We start from the raw sequence: 18,723 nt of genomic DNA on the forward strand, positions 1-18,723 counted from the left end.
GGTACCACACACTTCCCATTACAATGCTTGCCATGCATGAAATGAGAGTAAAATCAAGTTCGAATTGTGAAGCTAAAGCTTCACCTGCTGCTGCTACTGCAGGCTCCTTCTTGCTTGCTTTCTTTTGTGGGCATTTCGTGGCATAGTGCCCAAACTCATGATAGTGAAAACACTTGATGTTCGACAAGTCCTTCTTCTTGCTACCCTCCTCACCTTGGGACTTCTTTCCCTTGGCTTTCTTTTCTTTGCTGACTAATGCAAAGTCATCTTCCACTTCTTTGGATGAGGTCCCATCTCTGGTGTTCCGCCAAATCTCTTCTTGTACCAAGTCGAACCACAATCGCTCCCACTCTAGTAGCTTCTCCCTCCCATTAACTGAGTCCTGGTAGTTGTGCCAGCTCTTGGGAAGTCCTAAAAATGCTAGGCTCACCAGATCGTCTTCAACAGTAACATTGACACTTCCAAGCTCATCCCGAGATTGGATGAACTTGGTCAAGTACTTCGGAATTGAGTCGCCCTTCTCCATCTTGATCTTTCTGAATTTGTCCTTCAATGCCAGCTTCCTGTGGTCACTGTTGTTTTGAAACAAGTCCATCAAGGCCTTCCACATTGCAAATGGAGTTTCCTTACCATGGAGATTCGAGACAATATGATCTCGAACTCCTTCTAGGATAATCCTTCTTGCCTTTGCCACACACTTTCTCCACTCTGGTAGATCTTTAGCATCCGATGTTGGAAGCTTCGGGATATCATTGTCTATGAATTCCTTCAACCTATTGTCTTCCAACATTGCCTCCATCATGTCCTTCCAAGCTATGTAATTTGAGCTACCCTCAAGGGCATACTCAAGTCTCAAACTGTAGAACGACATCCTGCTGGCTCTGAAGTATGAAACTGCAAATTTGATTTCTCCTGCAAAACAAACTCGTATTCTCTTCTATAGTGATTTCAGCTCTGATACCATGTAGAAATTCCTTGTAGATTCAAACTGCAGATTGTGATATGCTAAAACAATTGACTTGAATCTACTCTACTCATCAGCGAAAACAAAAATTGATCGATGAAATCACGAAGCAGAAAAGGAAGAATTTCAATCACACATAACACAATAATTTTCTGGGGAAAGCCACAACTAAAAACCCCTACTATCTGTATATTGCATTAACCAAAAGATCTGAGAAGAAAATACAATGCTTGTTCAACTCGAACAATCTCTGCACAAGTACAATCTATCTCACTGCTTCACAAACCAGCTCAAGCCAATACTTAGCCAAATCTACTACCCTGCCAAGCTCCTACTTCCTTGCGTTGTTCCCTTGGGAATTAGCCCATATTTAATTGGGAAATTCCTCACTCAGAACTGCGCAATCCATCCATAGGCCTTCTGTTGATTGCATGCACCATCGGTTTAATTTAAATGATTTTATAATTGATAGTACACTATCCCTGAACTCTAATCTCAACTGGGTCCTTCTCAACACTGACATGCATGAGTTGTTTATGAGTGAATTATCAGTTATTTGATTGATCATTGCATGTGAATTAAATCCAATTTAATTCACTTGACCTCTCCCTAGTTCCTCCATCAGTTAGAACTAGTTTAATTGAATTTAACTCAGTTAAACTGAATTAAATAATTACAACTCAATCAAATTTCAACCTGGGCCCCCAGAATTTAGGGATCACTCTACATGACTCTAAATAGACTTCCACCTCGAATTTACTGAACCAACTAAGTCAACTTAACTTAGTTCACTGTTACAAGTTGCTATAAGAATAGAATTACAATTTAATTCCTAATTTAATTCAAGGACACATTAAATTAGGATTTTTCATGATGTCATTTTAACATTTCTTGTTGCAATTTTCAACATGAGGTGTAGAAAATCCACGAAATTATGATCTGCTAATATGAACAATCTGAAATATAATTTCTTTTCATATAAAAAGATAATTTCTCTACTAAACTTTGCAGCAAAATAGGAACAGAAATAAATAAATTACACAGAAGCAAAACACAATGTTTTTTCTAGGGAAACCAACTGGGAAAACCCTCTGATTGCTTGAGAAATTTATTGAAGAAATTTGAGCAGTATATCTTTTACAAATACAACTTGTTTCAATCTAAAACAAACCTTGTTTCCCTGCCTTGAACCAAGCTTGAAACCCTTGCAAGATTGTTGATCCTTGCCTCCTAAATTTATGTGCACAAGCTTCTCTTGGCACAGCTTTCTCTCACAAAGCTCCACACATTACCCTGTGCAACCTTCTCACAAACCCATGAGCTCCATTATTTTGTCTCTCCAACCCATGCTCACAAGCCAATGAATCAAATTGTGCCTTCGTTCCTCCTTTTAAAGCAATTCGAATGGCTAAGTTGAGTGAGTTTCTAATTAAGGAGTTTGCTTTTGTGATTGATTGAGTTAGCATGACTTAACTACTCATGCAACTCGTCCTATCTCAAATCAAGGACTTGAGACTCAAACACATGTTCTTTTCCTCAATTAACTCGCACTAGAAGACTAATAACTTGACCTTCCACTTTAACACATCAGTTAACTGCTTCTAAACTCATCCTAATTTTTAGGAATGATTCCTAAATTTTAGGAAATTGTCCTAACTTATAGGAAACTCGAGCATGCCAAGGAGAAACTCGTTGTGGTTCCTTTGATTAAGGCACAAATCAAGGAACCCTTTCTCACTATTATTTTCAACACTCCCTCTTAGCGAGGAAGGTGTTCCTGGAAGAACCTCATCCACCTAGATCTGTCTCCAACACTACCAAGTTCTCCATTGTTGCAGTTGCTCCCTCTACACTAGAAGACTTGCTTTCTTCTGCAAAACCTACTTTGAAGACTTGTTCTTTCCCACCATTCTCTGCGAGTCCACCACTTTAGTCATAAGTGCCATGTACCCTATGTACCTCTATGGTTGCTTCTTGATGTTGGGAGACTCAACTCTCTTTTGATCTCCCTTAACCAAATCCTCTGCCCACTTGGCTCTAACTCTCCCTATACTGGAAGTCTTTGACTGATTGGTTGCCTCCACTCGCCCTAGGCTATGCTCATCATCCTGATAATCAACCCAACTGCTAACTAGCTTAGACCCAAACTGAGATACTGGTTGAGGCTCCATCTTGAGAGCTTTATCCTGCTCTCGCTCAACCACCAATTCTCCATTCTAAGAACTCCTTGCCTTGCTGCTCAAGGTTGCACCTTCCTCTACCTGCCACTTGTAGAGATTCTTCACCCTCATACCTATTTGCTACTTACATCTAGAAGCTAATTGTTGGAGGTACGCATTACCTCTATTGAAGATGATATCATATCCCTTGTCCTCAAGGGTAGCTATCGAAACAAGATTTTGCCTCAATCCTAGAACATAGAGAACATCTCTGAGATGAAGAGGATTACCTGACTCCCTCCGAAAACTAACAATACCAACTCCTCTAACTTCATACATGCCATCATCTCCTAGCTCGATCTGAAACTGCATGTCCTTCTCCTTCATGTAGCTAAAACTCTTCTTATTCTTAGTCATGTGGAAGGATGCTCCTGAATCAATATACCAAATACTACTCTCTGTTGAGCCTGCCATGCAAGCAATCAATGAGAAATATTTCTCGAACTGGGTAGAAAATGCATCTACCTCCATTGATGCAACTACATGATCCTTGCTAGACTCCTCCTTCTGATTAGGACACTTAGAAGCATAATGCCCAAACTCATGGCAATGGAAGCACTTGATCTTACATAGATCCTTCTTCTTGCCCTTCTGACTAGACTAGGCCTCTCCCTGGCCCTTCTTGCCCTTGTCCACTGTCATAACTGATCTCCCTTCTATGGTTCCTTCGGATCTATTCCTGTATGTAGTCAGTCCAAAACCTTTCCCAATTTGAGAAGTTCTCTCTCCCACTAACAGCATCCTGGAACCCTTTCCAAGACCTGTGAATTCCAAGTAAGGCAAAACTCACAAGGTCATGATCAGATACAACCAAGCCCACACCACCCAATTCGTCTCATACCTAAGTGAACCTTGACAAATATGTGATGATGGGCTCATCCTTGCTCCTCTGGATACTCCTCGACTTCTCCTTAAGAGCAAGCTTCTTGGTATCACTGGTACTCTAATATAGCTTCAGGATGGTATTGTACATCTCAAAAGTTGTCTTCTTCTCATGGATATGAGGTACTATATGATCTTTGACCCCTTCTAGAATAATCCTCCTTGCCTTGATATCATTCTTATTATGTTGGGCCAATTGTTGGGGATCTTGAGGTGGTGTTATTGCCTGCTTGATGAATTCTCCCACCCCATTATCTTCCAACACTATTATGATCCTCCCTTTCCATGGAACGAAGTTCGATGCTCCCTCTAAACAATGATCTACTCTCAACCCTTGGTACGCCATCTTGCTTACCCTAGAGAGCTCTCCAACACCTACCCACTAACAACCTTGTAGTCCTTCACAAGAGGTTGTACTTAGGGCTTGGAGGCTACCCACTTCACTGCTCCTTTAGTCCTTCAAAGTCTACAAATTCTTGGGCTTCAATATATCTGCCACTGCTAGCACTCTTGTTGTCCTTCACAAGACTTGCTCTTTGGCCACAATTAGGCACCTACTAACAATCCTCCACCTGTACTTAAGATGCCACCTACTCTGTCCCAAACTTGGACAATCAACCTTACATCAACACAAAACTTGGAAGAGCACAAACATACCTTTGGTCTGGACAATCACTTCTGTCCCCAAATCAACTCGACCTGTGCACCTATATCTGAAGTTTTGGTCCTCTGGTTAGGGCTTGTTGATTGTCCACATCAACCCTTCAAACCTGGTCCAAAACTCCCATAGAACCTGTGTTATTTCCCTTCCTTTAGACTAGGACTTTTGTGCTATATGTCTAGCAACTCGGCCTTCCCTTGTTAGTTGTTCAATAACCAGAAATAAGCTCCTAGTAGGGCTCGACCTTCCTGCAATAGACATAGAAAATAAAGTGGCCTATTCACAAAGAAAACTTCCAACAAAAATGTGCACAGTTCTGCCCAGATTGCTCCTCCAATACTCAGCCGCCTCGCTGCCCAACTCGACCTAATCCCTGTCACGAGAAAAGAACTCCTAAACCGATCTCTCCGTCACTTTAGATAGTCCTCTTGAGGCTGCAACCAAATCAGAGATGTCTTATCCTAAGATGGTCGCTCTTGTGATGTGTTGATATTAATTTTGTTCCAAGAGCTCTGATACCATGTAGAAAATCCACAAAATTCTGATTTGCTAATATGAATAATCGGATATATAATTTCTTTTTATAAACACAGAATCTCTCTACTAAACTTTACAACGTAATAGGAACATAAATAAATCATAGTCACAAAGTAGCAAAGCACAATATTTTTTCTAGGGAACCCAACTGGGAAAACCCTCTGCTTGCTTGAGAATTTTATTGAAGAAATTTGAGTAATAGATCTCTTACAAATACAACTTGTTTCAATCTGAAAACAACCTTGTTTTCTTGCCTTGAACCAGGCTTGAAACCCTTGCAAGATTGTTGATGCTTTCCTCCTAAATTTATGCAAACAAGCTTCTCTTGGCACACCTTTCTCTCACAAGCTCCACACATAAACTTATGCAACCTTCTCACAAACTCGTGAGCTCTATTATCTTGTCTCACCAACTCATGCTCACAAGACAATGAATCAAAATGTGCCTTCATTCCTCCTTTTAAAGCAATTCCAATGGCTCAGTTTAGTGAGTTTTTAATTAAGGAGTTTGCTTTGTGATTGATTGAGTTAGCATGAGTTAACTACTCATGCAACTCATCCTATCTCAAATCAAGGACTCGGGACCCAAACCCACATTCTTTTCCTCAATTAACTCGCACTAGAAGACTAATAACTCAAACTTCCACTGTGTCACATCAATTAACTACTTTTAAACTCGTCCTAATTTTTGGGAACGATTCCTAAATTTCAGGAAACTGGCCTAAATTATAGGAAACTCAAGCATGCAAAGGAGAAACTCATTGTGGTTCCTTTGATTAAGGAACAAATCAAGGAACCCTTTCTTGCTATTATTTTCAACAAGATGAGCATGAATTTCACAAACACCAACATTTGAACGTGAAATTTAATGGTAGCCTTCCTTGATAATAATGATGACAATGAGAAAATGAGGGTTGATCTTACATCTAAAAAGCTAATAAAAAGTGCAAATTTGACCTTCTTGACAAATGTTATTTGTCACCTAAGCTTACTTTTCAGCCCAAATGCATTGAAAAAGTGATTCTTTGTGAAGACCCCACTGTAACATGGATGGAGACAACTTTCAATAAAGCAAAGTAGCGAAACATATATTGAAGATGGGTAATTCATTCATTGTTTTCAATTGTTTCCACTAATTTCCATTGTGTCTTCAATGCTAACCAATGTTTCTTTAATCTTTTGTGCATCAAGCAATGTTTGCCCCTCTTGAGCATAGCTTATGGTCACTAGGGATGTTGTGCCTTGGCTTTTTACTTCCCAAACCCAATGACATCAATCATCCCATCAACCTTATACACACAAATTCTCATAACCTTATCAAATTGGGTATGTGGTTGCACTAGGAATGCCATGTCTTCTAATAAGCCCACTTGCTAGATAGTTTAAGTAGGTAGGTTTTTGTTTTTCGTAATCAATTCTCTGTATTTTACTCTCAACCCTTTAGCATTTAGTGTGCTTTTTTTTTTTTTTTTTTTTTCCTGACATTATTTCAAACACAAGCTTTCACTATCCAAAGGCAAAGTTTGAGAAGAAGCAAATTTTTTACTCCATAGCCCATTGAATTAACACATTGATACACTCACCCTAGAGTCTGGATCTCGACACCTCACAAAGAGCAGCCATCCCATAGAAGAACCCAATGTTATCACATTGTTCAACACAAAGAAATTACATGGCTAATTACATTCAAAACCAAACCTTGCCTTCATAGTTTTCAAATACTCAAATGTTCCTTTATACTTGGCCAAAATTCCTTTAACTTTTTATCCTTTGGAACCCTTCATGAATGCTTAAAAACTTTGATTTGGCTTACTTGTTCAAACTTTGCTTTCATCCCAAGTAACATATTGAGCCCAATTGCCAAATTGAACCCTCATTTACCTATTCAAACGATTGCCTTCGCTCAATTTTCAAATGATATGTGATTACTCAGTCAAGCCCCTTCTAACTCAGTTCGAAATGTTGGCTTGGCCTAATTTCAAGATTGGTCTCGATCCCCTTCTCACTTGTTCAAAGTGTTTCCATGTCTAGATTTCAAGATTGGGAATCGAGCCCCTCCTCACTTGTTTGAAGTGTTGCTTTGGCACGATGTGAAAGATTGGGCCCAGTTCCTTAAACCGAGCCCTTTCTCACTTGTTCAAAGTATTGCCTTGCCACGATTCCTCAAATCAGGTCCCTTTTACATGTTAAAAGAGTTGCCTTAACTCAATTTCAATGGTTGAGCCTAATTCCTCAAACTTGGCCCCTTCTCAAATGTTTGAAGTGTTGCCTTGGCCAGATTTCAAAGATCAAGCCTAATCCTTCTCACATGTTTGAAGTGTATGACTTGGCCCAATCTCAAAGATCATGCACGATTCTAAATCAGGCCATGTTGACGGTGTTGGACCCGCCAACATGTCAGGGGATCTCCCCGGTAAGAAGTACCAACTAGACCTCAGACCATTTGGAGTAGGAGTCCCAGCAGTGGGTAGTACGGTTATGCCTTGACTGCAATAGCGCACAAAGGTAAGCAAGATATCTTTGTCCGAAGCAAGGGTGTGACCTTGCAGCGAGTCAAGAGAGACGCATGCGGGGGGTTTTAACACACAAAGGGAAAAAAAATAACTGTATCCCTTAGAAGCTTGTAATAATACGCAGCTTGAAAGCAACACACAAGCTTAATGACATCACAAACTAGAAAGCAGAATAGTCGACAATCCAAAGTGATGAGTTAAACCAACAATATGCTTCAATAAGATTCATACAATCACATACGGAATAGTCCATACATCAATGCGTAAGTAAAACTACATACATTGCTAAAGTAACCAGAATAGTCGAACTACAATAACAACATATGCATGAAACATGCTGGCTTTGTTATATTATATAAAGTGAAAGTTCCATCCATGCATACAACCATGACAGCCACTAGCCCCAATAGTGGAACGTTACAGTCAACACTCCCTGCTCCTCTAAAGAGACATACTCGCTTTGCACTGTAGAGAAGCCAAGGCTCGTCAAAATACTATCCAAACCCTCTCTAAGAAATGCCTAGCAAAAGCTTGGCTCCCAAAAGCCTCTTCTATGAGTTATGAGGTTATATTTATAACAAAGGGTGGGGTGACCCTTGACATTCCCCTTTGTGACTCTTGGACTACCCTCATGACTCTTCAACTTCATTACATATGATTGTTTATATTCCACTAATGACACTTGGAATTTCCCTTTACATTATGTTTACAAAAATGATACATTTTCAACATATAACCATGTGGGACAAAATTGGCTTGAGTCAACGAGACAAAACAACACTAAGACTCAGACGGCTGTGGAAAGACTAGCTTATCAACCTCCTCTCTGTGATCCTCGGTGACGAACTAATGCCATGCTTGGTAGTGCACAATGTTGTTTGCTTACTCTTTGATGATGTCCTTCTGAAAATGAACTCTTGCCTCCATTGCTTCTGGGTATATTGATTTGGAACCTCAGTCCAACTCATCCTGTAACATGCACGGCTTGGTCTTAAGCAAGGTTGGACCTACGATGTACATCTGCATGTTATCTGCGCTGACTTGCAAATCTGCGCTAGTGGTCGTGAACATCAACTGATCAAAGTACACATCGAGCTCCAGCCTAACTTGGTTCTTCTCTTTGGCCTCGGTGAGCGTATTAATCGACGAGGTGTCGTACTTTCTCACCACGACATCCAAACTCCTGTACAACCGTGCATGCGAAGGCTCCACACTGGTGATTAGTGGCAGGAGTTCCTCATAGTTCCGAATTAGACTCTGTATGTGTGCTTTCTCCAACTCTACCTGCGGCTTCATCATCTTGTGCAAGTGAAGCAGGGCTCCCTTGTACCTCATTGTCCATGTTTGTACATGATCCACTGCAGTATGTATATCTGCGAGCGTTCGCACTATCTTGGTGCAGCGTTGTTGATGACCATGTAGATGGACAACAACCTTGTGCACGGTGACGAACCTGTCATACAGTCTCCGCATGACTGTCTCAAGAGCTGATACTTCAGCAAGTATGGCCATCTTCATTTCTGCTCTGGCGGATCCTGTTGATTGTTCCTCTCTTTGCCTGGCTATTTGCAACTCCTTAGCCATGCGCTAGTTTTCTGCTATCAAGAACTTAACGCGCAAGCACGTGGGGCTTTGGCATAAGCCTTTGTAGCATCGGAAAAGGCGGTTGGATGTATCAGTACATCTTGATCTAACACAATCACTCATTCTTCAAAGTGCAGAGCATGCTCGGAGTGAAGATTTGCGCCGAGACAGCCCGAATCTGCCCAATGGCAACCTGAAAACATGAAAGACTGAATGTGTGTGCGAAGCTGGTGCAGATCTAAGTGAAGTCGACATGCATGCAATTCAGGCAAGTGCAGAAATCAGTCAAACGGCAAAACCAAGAAGCTCATGAAGCGAGTCGCCAGAACGGCGACTATGAGTGCAAAAACAGTGTTATGTGTGCGGCACGAAGGAAAGGTAATGCAAAACTTGAAACGACACTTCTACAAGCTAAAATACATTGAAACGCCAACGATCTTTCAATAAAACCAAGGAAACAACACTCATACAAGCTGAAAACTAAAAGGTGACAGAAAAAACGACAGAAGGCATGAAAAGAAAAACTAACCCGGAAAAGCTACGTCGATTGTGTTGAAGGTTCCTAGATGCCTCGGGAATGCCAGAGCTCCAAGATCGAATGTGAAGAATGAGCTATGAGGCATCGTTTAAATAGATTTGGCAAAATTAGGGTTTATGACGCGCATGCCACAAATCTAGGAAAAAACGACACTTGGCGGGGAGTTTCTAAAAACAACTTTGCATGTAACTCCTGCTGCTAAAAATAGATCCCTAAAATCTAGGGATGCTTTTTCGCTTTTTTCTTTTTTGCCTTTTTTGAGAAAAGTTGTGACATGCAAAGAAGGATTGCGCAATTCTGGAGGGAACCGGGCAACCTACCGGCACATGCAACAGACAACAACTGGGGGAAAACTTCTGCATTATTTCTGGAATGAGAGGCCTTGGCTGACTGGCCAGCTCTGCGCAATTTTCCAGAGCAGTGATGCTGGGCTGCTCTGCGCATTTCTGGAGAGTAGTGCAGCTAGCCAATTCTGCGCAATTTCGGAGAATAGTGCAGCTGGCCTGGGCTGTTCTGCGAATTTCTGGAGAGTAGTGCAGTTGGGTCAGTTCTGCGCATTTCTAGAGAGTAGTGCAGTTGGGCCAGTTCTGCGTATTTCTGGAGGGCAATGCAGTTGACCTGGCCTGCTCTGTGCAATTCTGGAGAGCAGTGCCAGCTAGCTGAAATTTGCGCATTTCTAGAGAGCAATGTCAGCTAGTCTGCTCTACTCAATTTCCAGAGCAAGGCTGGTTGGCCTGCTCTGCGCGATTTCTGAGTGTAAGGCATTTGTTGGGCTGCTTTGCGCAATTTTTCCCAACAATCGGTTGTCCAGACGTGAACCAAGTGTTGGGTGTGCTTGTGGTTGACCGACGAGACAAGTGAGTTGAACACAAGCTGTTAAACGACAAATGAAATCAAATAAACACAAGTACCTAATCAGTACAAAATAGTTGCGATGATTTCGAGGAGGGAGGCTCCAAAACGAAGCAAAGGCAAAATTTTGGAGGGTGGTTGTAGCCGCTACAACATTGGTGACACACTAGTAGAACTCCAGCTCTTTGTTTGGACCTTGTTCATGAAAAGCGAGTCTAACTATATTCCAAGCCAAGTCAGTTGTTTCGATTGGGGATGAGGGGTATATTGGTACACAAGTAATAAAGATGTCAGAGTCTTAGTTTCATCTCTGGTGTTGCTCCGCTGCCAACAGGCCTGGACAGTACCCCAGCGGAGTCACGCAGGAACATAAGCATTGCTTCGCTACCAGCAAGCCTGGTCAGTACCCCGGCAGAGTTACTTGCATCACCTCTCTGCGCAGGAAGCCTTTCTCTTCTTTCACCTTATTTATTTTTCATTTTTTTCATTTTTCAAAGAATTGTGCATAGGCACTTATTTATTTCAGAGGCAGAAGAGGGATCCCAACTTATTGAGAGCAGAAGAGGTTGTCCCTTCAGAGAAGTATTTTATATATACCTCTGACAATACTTGTTAAGGTTTTCCCCCTCACCTTACTCTACTTGACTGAGCTAACAAGGGTTAACCCAAAAGAACTGATTAGAGTAGGTGGTACTAGTTAAAGTGCAAGCGTTGTGTTTTCACCAAGACTCACTTTGAACAGAACATATTTTCCATCAAGGTATCATTGATTGAAGACAACAAGCTCTTTCATAAAGAGAGAGGACAACAGATAACCAAGTGTTGATAGCAGTACAAGTCCTCTTATACTTTACCTTGCTTGTCTTGAGATCCACACACGGTTTCATGCGAAACTAAGCCTATGGGTGAAAAACAAGCAAACAAACAAAAATCAAAGGACAGAAGTAAATGAAAGCAAAGCAAGAAAGCAAGCAAACAAGCAATTCCAACAACGTAAATAGGATGTGAATTCTATGAACAAGACTGATCTTCAGTCTAAACAGGAGAGTGATGAGGAGCCTTAGGTGTTTCAACAGATCTTTGATCTGGAATGAATTGATATCAAGACAACGAGGACCTAACATAACCATTAGCTCGGGCTAAAGTGCCTCGACAGCTTGTGGGGTTTCCACTTCATCAACAGGTAGATCATCGAAGACAGGTGGCTTAGAAAGATCGACAACAAATGAATCAACATCGTGATCGAATGAAGGAGAAAAGAGATCACGACAACCACGATCAGAAAATTTGATATGTTCATCGGCATCCTCATGATCTGATGAATCGTACAGAGGGGTTGATGAGAAGCAAGAATGTTCACCCTCTGCATTTCCGGAAATGACAGATGAAATATTGAGTGGATTTGCAAACATAGATGTGTCATCTCCGCTATGCAATGACAGACTGACATCCGGTGTATTCTATGAATGATCGGAAGTAGATGCATCCAGGAATGAATTCTCACACAGAAAATCAACAATGGCAGAATCACCAAAGATGTCAGGGAAAAGCGGATGAGGTGCGGACAGAAGAAGGTCATCCTTCACCGCAAGTTCTTCAGATTCCCACACATACTCATCATAAATGATAGCGCAAGTTGCCTGCTCAACACCAACTCTGTCGACAACTTGATCCTCATGAACAACAAGTGTGGAGTCCGGAACGGGAGAACACAGCACAGTACGATCCGGAGGATCAACAGAATGCGAGGACAGAGGTTGAGGAAACAAGTCAATGTGACAACCAACAGTCTTGCTAGCCAAATTCGCACAGAGATCAAGAGCAGGTGGGAGGATGTGATAGTTCAACAGATAGATGCGTGCCTTCTCTTGGGTACAAAGGCCTGGTTGCCATTGTCTTAGAGATTTTCCTTAGCTATTGATATTCAGCACATGAGAGTTTTATGCTTGTAACTTCAAGAAAGCGAGGTGAGTGTGCCTGGTGAGTGCTTAATGTAACTCTATGTCCGGGTTCTCTTACTGTCAAAAGGGGGGAATAAAGTGAGCCTCTTGATGAGAGGGAATAGTCCCAACCCAGGAAGAAACACATGCGAACAACAACAAGGGTCTGTCCAGCATCCAGTGGAATAGTCCACAACGGATGCGATAGTCGTGAAAACCAAAGTTCAAGGGAAAACACATACACCGTCCAATGGAATAGTCCACACGGGGGTGACGGTCGTTAAAACCAAGAAAACACAAAGATGGTCTGTCTAATGTTCGACGAAGTAGTCCACACGAACGGGACAACAGTGATAAACAATACAACACATCTTCAACAATATGAGTACTAAAATAACCGAAGTAGTTCAACTATCTTAGTACAGGTTAAGCAAACATGCATTACAAACGTTTAAAGAATAGTCTTACAAACGGATACAAAACATGCGTGAAAACGTGTTGGCCTGAGACAGGGTTCTAAATTAAGCAAAAGATCCAAGAGACATATGTACACCATACATCACTAGTCCCAGTAGTGGGGCACTGGAGCCACTCCTCGCTCCTCAAAGAACAGACTACAAACTCTCAAGGCTATGTGGGAGGAGCAAAGGAAATATTGACAACACTGGACCTACCAACAATCCCCTTATCACTTAAGTTTGAATGTGGTCAAATGCATTCAAATTTTAACGAAAATGAACCTCTGTACTCCAAGGAAGCAAGTGGCCTAATTAAGAGAAGGGGCCTAGAAAGGAATCTCCACATGGGTAACATAACCATTATGTTAGAACTCACACACATGGCCCTAATTTCACAAGACTAAAAGAGAGTGATGGCGGCAGGCGCCAAAGCTCATGTTAACAAAAAGTTCAGTTAGAAACCCACAAGAAATTGAAGTTTCCCTTTGATTTCTCCAAATATGCTTTCTTAACCGAATATTGGACACATTTTTCCCCCATAGCATATAAGTAAGAGAGCTTTCCCTCTTAAAAAGGGAGGCTTTTTCATTCAAGAGTTTAATTTTTTAACAGCTAAAGAAGGTGAAACAAATGTAGAAGCCATCATGAATTTAAGATATGCCTAAAGCACCATGGTTTTGCAATAGCATATAGCATTCTCCTCGTTCCACTTCTCATCTCACTCATCCTCACTCTCACTATAAGCATTTTTTGAGTAACAAGCTCTATCGAGGGAAGCAAGAAGGCCCTGGACAGTGATTCTGTAATCCCAAGCCCTGGTGACTTTTGTCTCAATAGAACGGTTGTTTAAAATAGGAAACTATCTAGTACCAAACACTTGAACTGCTATCTGATCAATGGATTGCTGGGTTGTTTTATGAAAATGGGATTGCAGCTGTTGCTAACAGTCAATAATAAATTCAAGCAAGTTACACTGGTTTTTCCTCTTCATTTTCTGTCTTACATAATGCTCAATAAACTGATGGATCTATGCTTGTCTTTCTCATTGGAATTTTGTCTGACAAATATGTGCTAGGAAAGTGATTCCGCCTCCTCTGCTCATATTTGTTCTTTTCTGAGTTATTTGCCAAGCCGAAGTAAATGACAGGGCCCATGGTTCAGAAGATCATTCCTATGGCTGAAACCTGTTAAACCCTGTTGCTGGTTGGCCTTTTTTGAATTATTTCCAAAATAAAATTCGACATACTATTCACGTTCTAAATCAATAGCGGAGATTGACTCCGTGCACCATTTTTATCTATTATAAATCCAGCCGAAGCTTCATTTGCGTAAATAGATTGTCCTTTGATTAAATAGATTGTCCTTGGGTGACAGACAAGGACTCTTGCCTTAGGGATGTTGAAGGTACACCCCCCTCTGGCCAAGAACTAGCTCGAAGGCCTAGAGTGGCACAGAAAGGTGCATCCTGCACACTAAGCCTTGGCATTTGGCCCCTCTGTGAGAGATAGGGGACAACCTGGCGGGCAACACGCAGCCAAGTAAGCCTCGCTTATTTCCTTCAGCTGCATGAACGATTTATGCCCTTTTGATGTTATTGAAAAGAACTCTTCGTAGTTTACCACTGATTATGCCAGGGCATACTATGTTATGCTGATATGCTGTGATCTGCTTCAGTATCTTTGTTAGAATCCCGGTCGACAGTAAATCTAATATCTAACATATCTCTCTGATCTGCCTATCCGAGCAACTGTTGTAACCTATGTTTATATTTCCTGTTGTAACCTATGTTTATATTTCCTGTATAATAGACGGAAACTCGCTTTACTGATCCCAAAAAAATATCAGGCAAGCTGTATTGTCTATCTACAGCCCAATATTAGGGTTCCTATAACAAAATCATTTCTCCAAGCACCAAATTCTTCCCATGAAACACGCAAGAGTTCTGACAACTTTTTTGGCGAGATATTCATTATGTGTAGAGGGCACCCCTGCAAAAGAAAAGATATAATAATGCCCTCAACATTCTCCCTAGCCCTCAACCTTCTCCTTATTGGGGAGCTTCAATTTGTCGTTATGTAAGGATAAACAACACTGATAGGATCAATTTTCTAGGAACAATATCTAGATCAAACAGAAACATAAAACCTTTAAAACTCACTAAAAAAGCCCCAGAATTCGCAACAAAACTGTTCGGGTTAATGACCAATGTAGCAACTCTCTCAATTAAACATGGAAATAAACATTTCAATTCACTGTAAAAAGCAGCACCCAATTTGAATTCTTTCACAGGAAAACAAGCCGAATCCTTCAAGCTGAAAGTTGAGAAGCATCAAGGTTGAAACCGTACCATCGTTTGGTCCATTTGCGTGCAGGTTTTTTGTTGGGCGCTACAATAGCCTTGACAGGCGGATCCTGCTGGAGTTGGTCATCCTGAGAAGGCTGCATATTTGTTTGTTTTGAAGGGCTTGGCGGATCCACTCTATCCGCCATATACTCCTCCCTGGCTCTGCCCGACTCCAAAGACCCCATTTTTCTGCGCAGTGCTGCCCAACAGAAAGCTACACAACTAATACGAGCAGTTAGTTACTGTGAAATTTTATTTATATTCTTCTTGCTGTGCATACCCATCAATCTACCATTAAAATTGTTTTATATTATACATTTATATATACACGCACGGACTTTTGAATCGAAAGCAGAAAACCCGGCAGTTGTCCCGATTCCAAGGGAAACATAAGGCAAAAGCACGTAGCTTGAAAATCTAATGATAAAGCTAAAGTTTATAGGAAAAATCGAATATTTAAAAATAAATATTATATTATCAATATATATATTTCATTTTAATAACATGATTTTCTAAGAAAAAGTAGATGTAGTGGTGAAAGTTTATTACCCTACCTATACATGCCTCGAAGAGAAAGCTGCACTAGTCATTTTTAGGGGAGAAAGTTGTAGTGCTTATCAAACTATAGAGTTATTTGTAACGTCTGTTGAGAGAGTGGCATTTGCATTAATAGACTATTTATCCTATGAAATAGGATCTTTAAAATGTTTACTCTAATGTGTGGGATCATGTAAGTCCCTTATTATCACTGTGTTTTTCATCATCACTTAATAGGCATTGAAATGAGTGGGTGATTGAAATTATTCTTGACATAATAATATTTTAATAAAATATAAAAACTTTAAAGGTTTAAAAAAATTTATAAATATAAATTATTAAAAAATTTAATGAATTTGGTTAGAAAAATATTTTATTAAATATACAAAATATTAAATAATAAGTCTTTTGGTATAAATCATATAAGAGAAATTATTGGTCGATGTGTTTTGAACCAAGAAGTGTGGTTCATCATCAATATTTATACACTATAGGAGGTCTTAAAGAATTAAAGTAAAATGAATTAATAACTAGATCGAGAAAGAATCGGCATGGACCTTTTGTAACTTATTATTAGTAGTAAGATAAAATCATAAATAAACTCAAATAATTATTCTTGTCTTCTTCTTATCATTTGTAGTGAGATTAAATCTTCAATTGACTCAAATCATTCCTGCAAGTTTTTATTCACTTCGCTAAACTTGTTCGCCAAAAGAACTCATGACCTTAAGTAATTGTTGTTAAATGTGTTTTACTTTCTTTAAATATAGGGGTTAAATATAGTTCATTAACAAATAACGGAAATATTGAAACTCGGAGAAGAAAAAACCAGGGACTCTACATGGTTAGGAAAGTTGAAAAAGAACATAAATGAAATTATCTTCATTAAAGTGCTTCTTAGAGATTAGGTCTCGCTAATATAAAATTAGAGCATAAAAATGACTCGCCCAATGATTATGCCAAGCTGAAAGAGAAAACATTATTCCATTTTATTATGAAATGAAATGAAAAGACAATCCAGCTAAGCCTAAAATGCTTATCAAATCAAAAAGAAGACAATCAAGAAAATGAACCTTGAGATACATCTTACAAGATAAATAGAGGATTAACATAAAAATGAGATTATGTTGATTTTATCTTGTATGATGATTTGTTAATAAAACTCTTTTGTTTCAAAGCATAGTTATTGATTTAGAGTTATTGTTGTATGCTTTGACAGGGGTTTTCGTACTTTTGCATATCTTGCTTAAGAATAGTGTGTGAGTCTTTATAAATTCAATTTTAAGAATAAGGCTGACAATCGATTTCAAAATTATGAAATTAAGACAAGAGAAAACTCCTCAATGTCATATGATGACTATTCTTATGAAATGTTAGTTGCAAGCAAAGATGAATCGACAAATCAAATCCATTGGAACATGCAAGAAGAACGACTAAATATAAGAAAGGAATAATGATTAAAAGAGAAAATAAAAGTTGAAATAAAGCTCAAACCAGATGAGGATGAACATATAAATGTGTACCTGGAAGAATTCGATCATAATTTTACCCGATGAATCTTAATTTTCTCCCATGTATTAATCAAAGTTTAAAGCCATCTTCTTATTCAATTTAAAACTACTACTAAACTACACCTAATCCTAAGCAAACAAAGATTAAGTGAAATCATACTTCCAATGTAGCCATTCAGGCATCTTATTTTCTGCATGAATGTGCACATCAAAAATCAGCAATAAAAGCATAGATATAATTAAACCAAAAGAAATAAAATTAAAAACATTATGTACATCTATTGTTAATGTATATATATACAAGAAGTAACTTATTTACAAATAATATATATATAAACCATCTCTTAAGGAAAGTTTTCTCCAAGAAAATATCTATGGGATCATAAAAGTATGGGTGGATATTTGTTAGAGATTGAAAGTGATTTAAAGGAGAAGGTAGCATGTTAGATTGTGAAGGAACACTCTCAAGAGTTAAATTTGGTTGACAATGCCTTAGAGAATGAAGGGATAATTGAAATGGGATAAACATCAAGTAAAATTTAAAAAGAAATGTTTCTTGATATTCAGGATTAAGGTTCTGAATTACATATTTATTCTCTTATGTTAATGAATATAGAGGGTGTTCAATGTTGAGATGTTGAACATGTTAGTATAAAATATCCAAGGGTTGAAAAATAAAAGATGAAAATGAATTTAAATCAAGCCAAAAGGATTAAAACATAATCAAATACTATCTATAGAAATATTACAATTATTATTACACCACAATTGGGACAGGTTTGAAAAGTTTTATTTCTTACAAGAATTAGCCAAAATAATGCAATTGGAATGGTTATCAGCATCATCTTGTGCATGAGATAATGGATTGGGAATAGAAAAGGCAATGTGATCATCAGTAAAATCATAGATCAGGATGGGTTCTTGATTAGTGAAATCGTTATAATGATTAAAAGTTTGAAAATGAGAAATGATTGGAACAATTTTTTAATTAAAGATTTCTTTGTTTCCAAATATAATTTTCGTTTGAACATGAGGATTTAATGAAGAATGAGATGAATCAAGATCCTATTGACGGTGCTGGACCCACCAAAATTAGGGTATCTCCCTAGTATGAAGTCCCAACTAGACCTCACATAGTTTGGTGTAGAAGTCCCATCTGGTACGATGGCCCGGTTGCCATTATC

The 18,723-nt window shown here is 39.3% G+C and overlaps 1 protein-coding gene across 2 annotated transcripts in view; it reads right to left on the minus strand.

Moving 5' to 3' along the window:
- Window positions 1-15,825, minus strand: part of LOC149147053 (zinc finger transcription factor YY1-like) — a 261,512-nt gene extending 245,687 nt beyond the window's left edge. Inside the window, exons 1-2 of one of the 2 annotated variants that reach the window (XM_089440009.1) lie at window positions 15,808-15,825; window positions 15,495-15,705 (exon numbers count right to left, since the gene is read on the minus strand). In XM_089440009.1, coding sequence (XP_089296135.1) covers window positions 15,495-15,676 — 182 coding nt within the window. In that variant the 5' untranslated portion in view covers window positions 15,677-15,705; window positions 15,808-15,825. The other variant, XM_089440008.1, reaches the window with a different exon arrangement.
- Window positions 15,826-18,723: the final 2,898 nt, after the last annotated feature.

Source organism: Pinus tabuliformis, chromosome 9 (assembly GCF_031772625.1).
Source record: "Pinus tabuliformis cultivar Carrire ecotype Pingquan chromosome 9, CPIR1, whole genome shotgun sequence".
Taxonomy (NCBI): Eukaryota; Viridiplantae; Streptophyta; class Pinopsida; order Pinales; family Pinaceae; genus Pinus; species Pinus tabuliformis.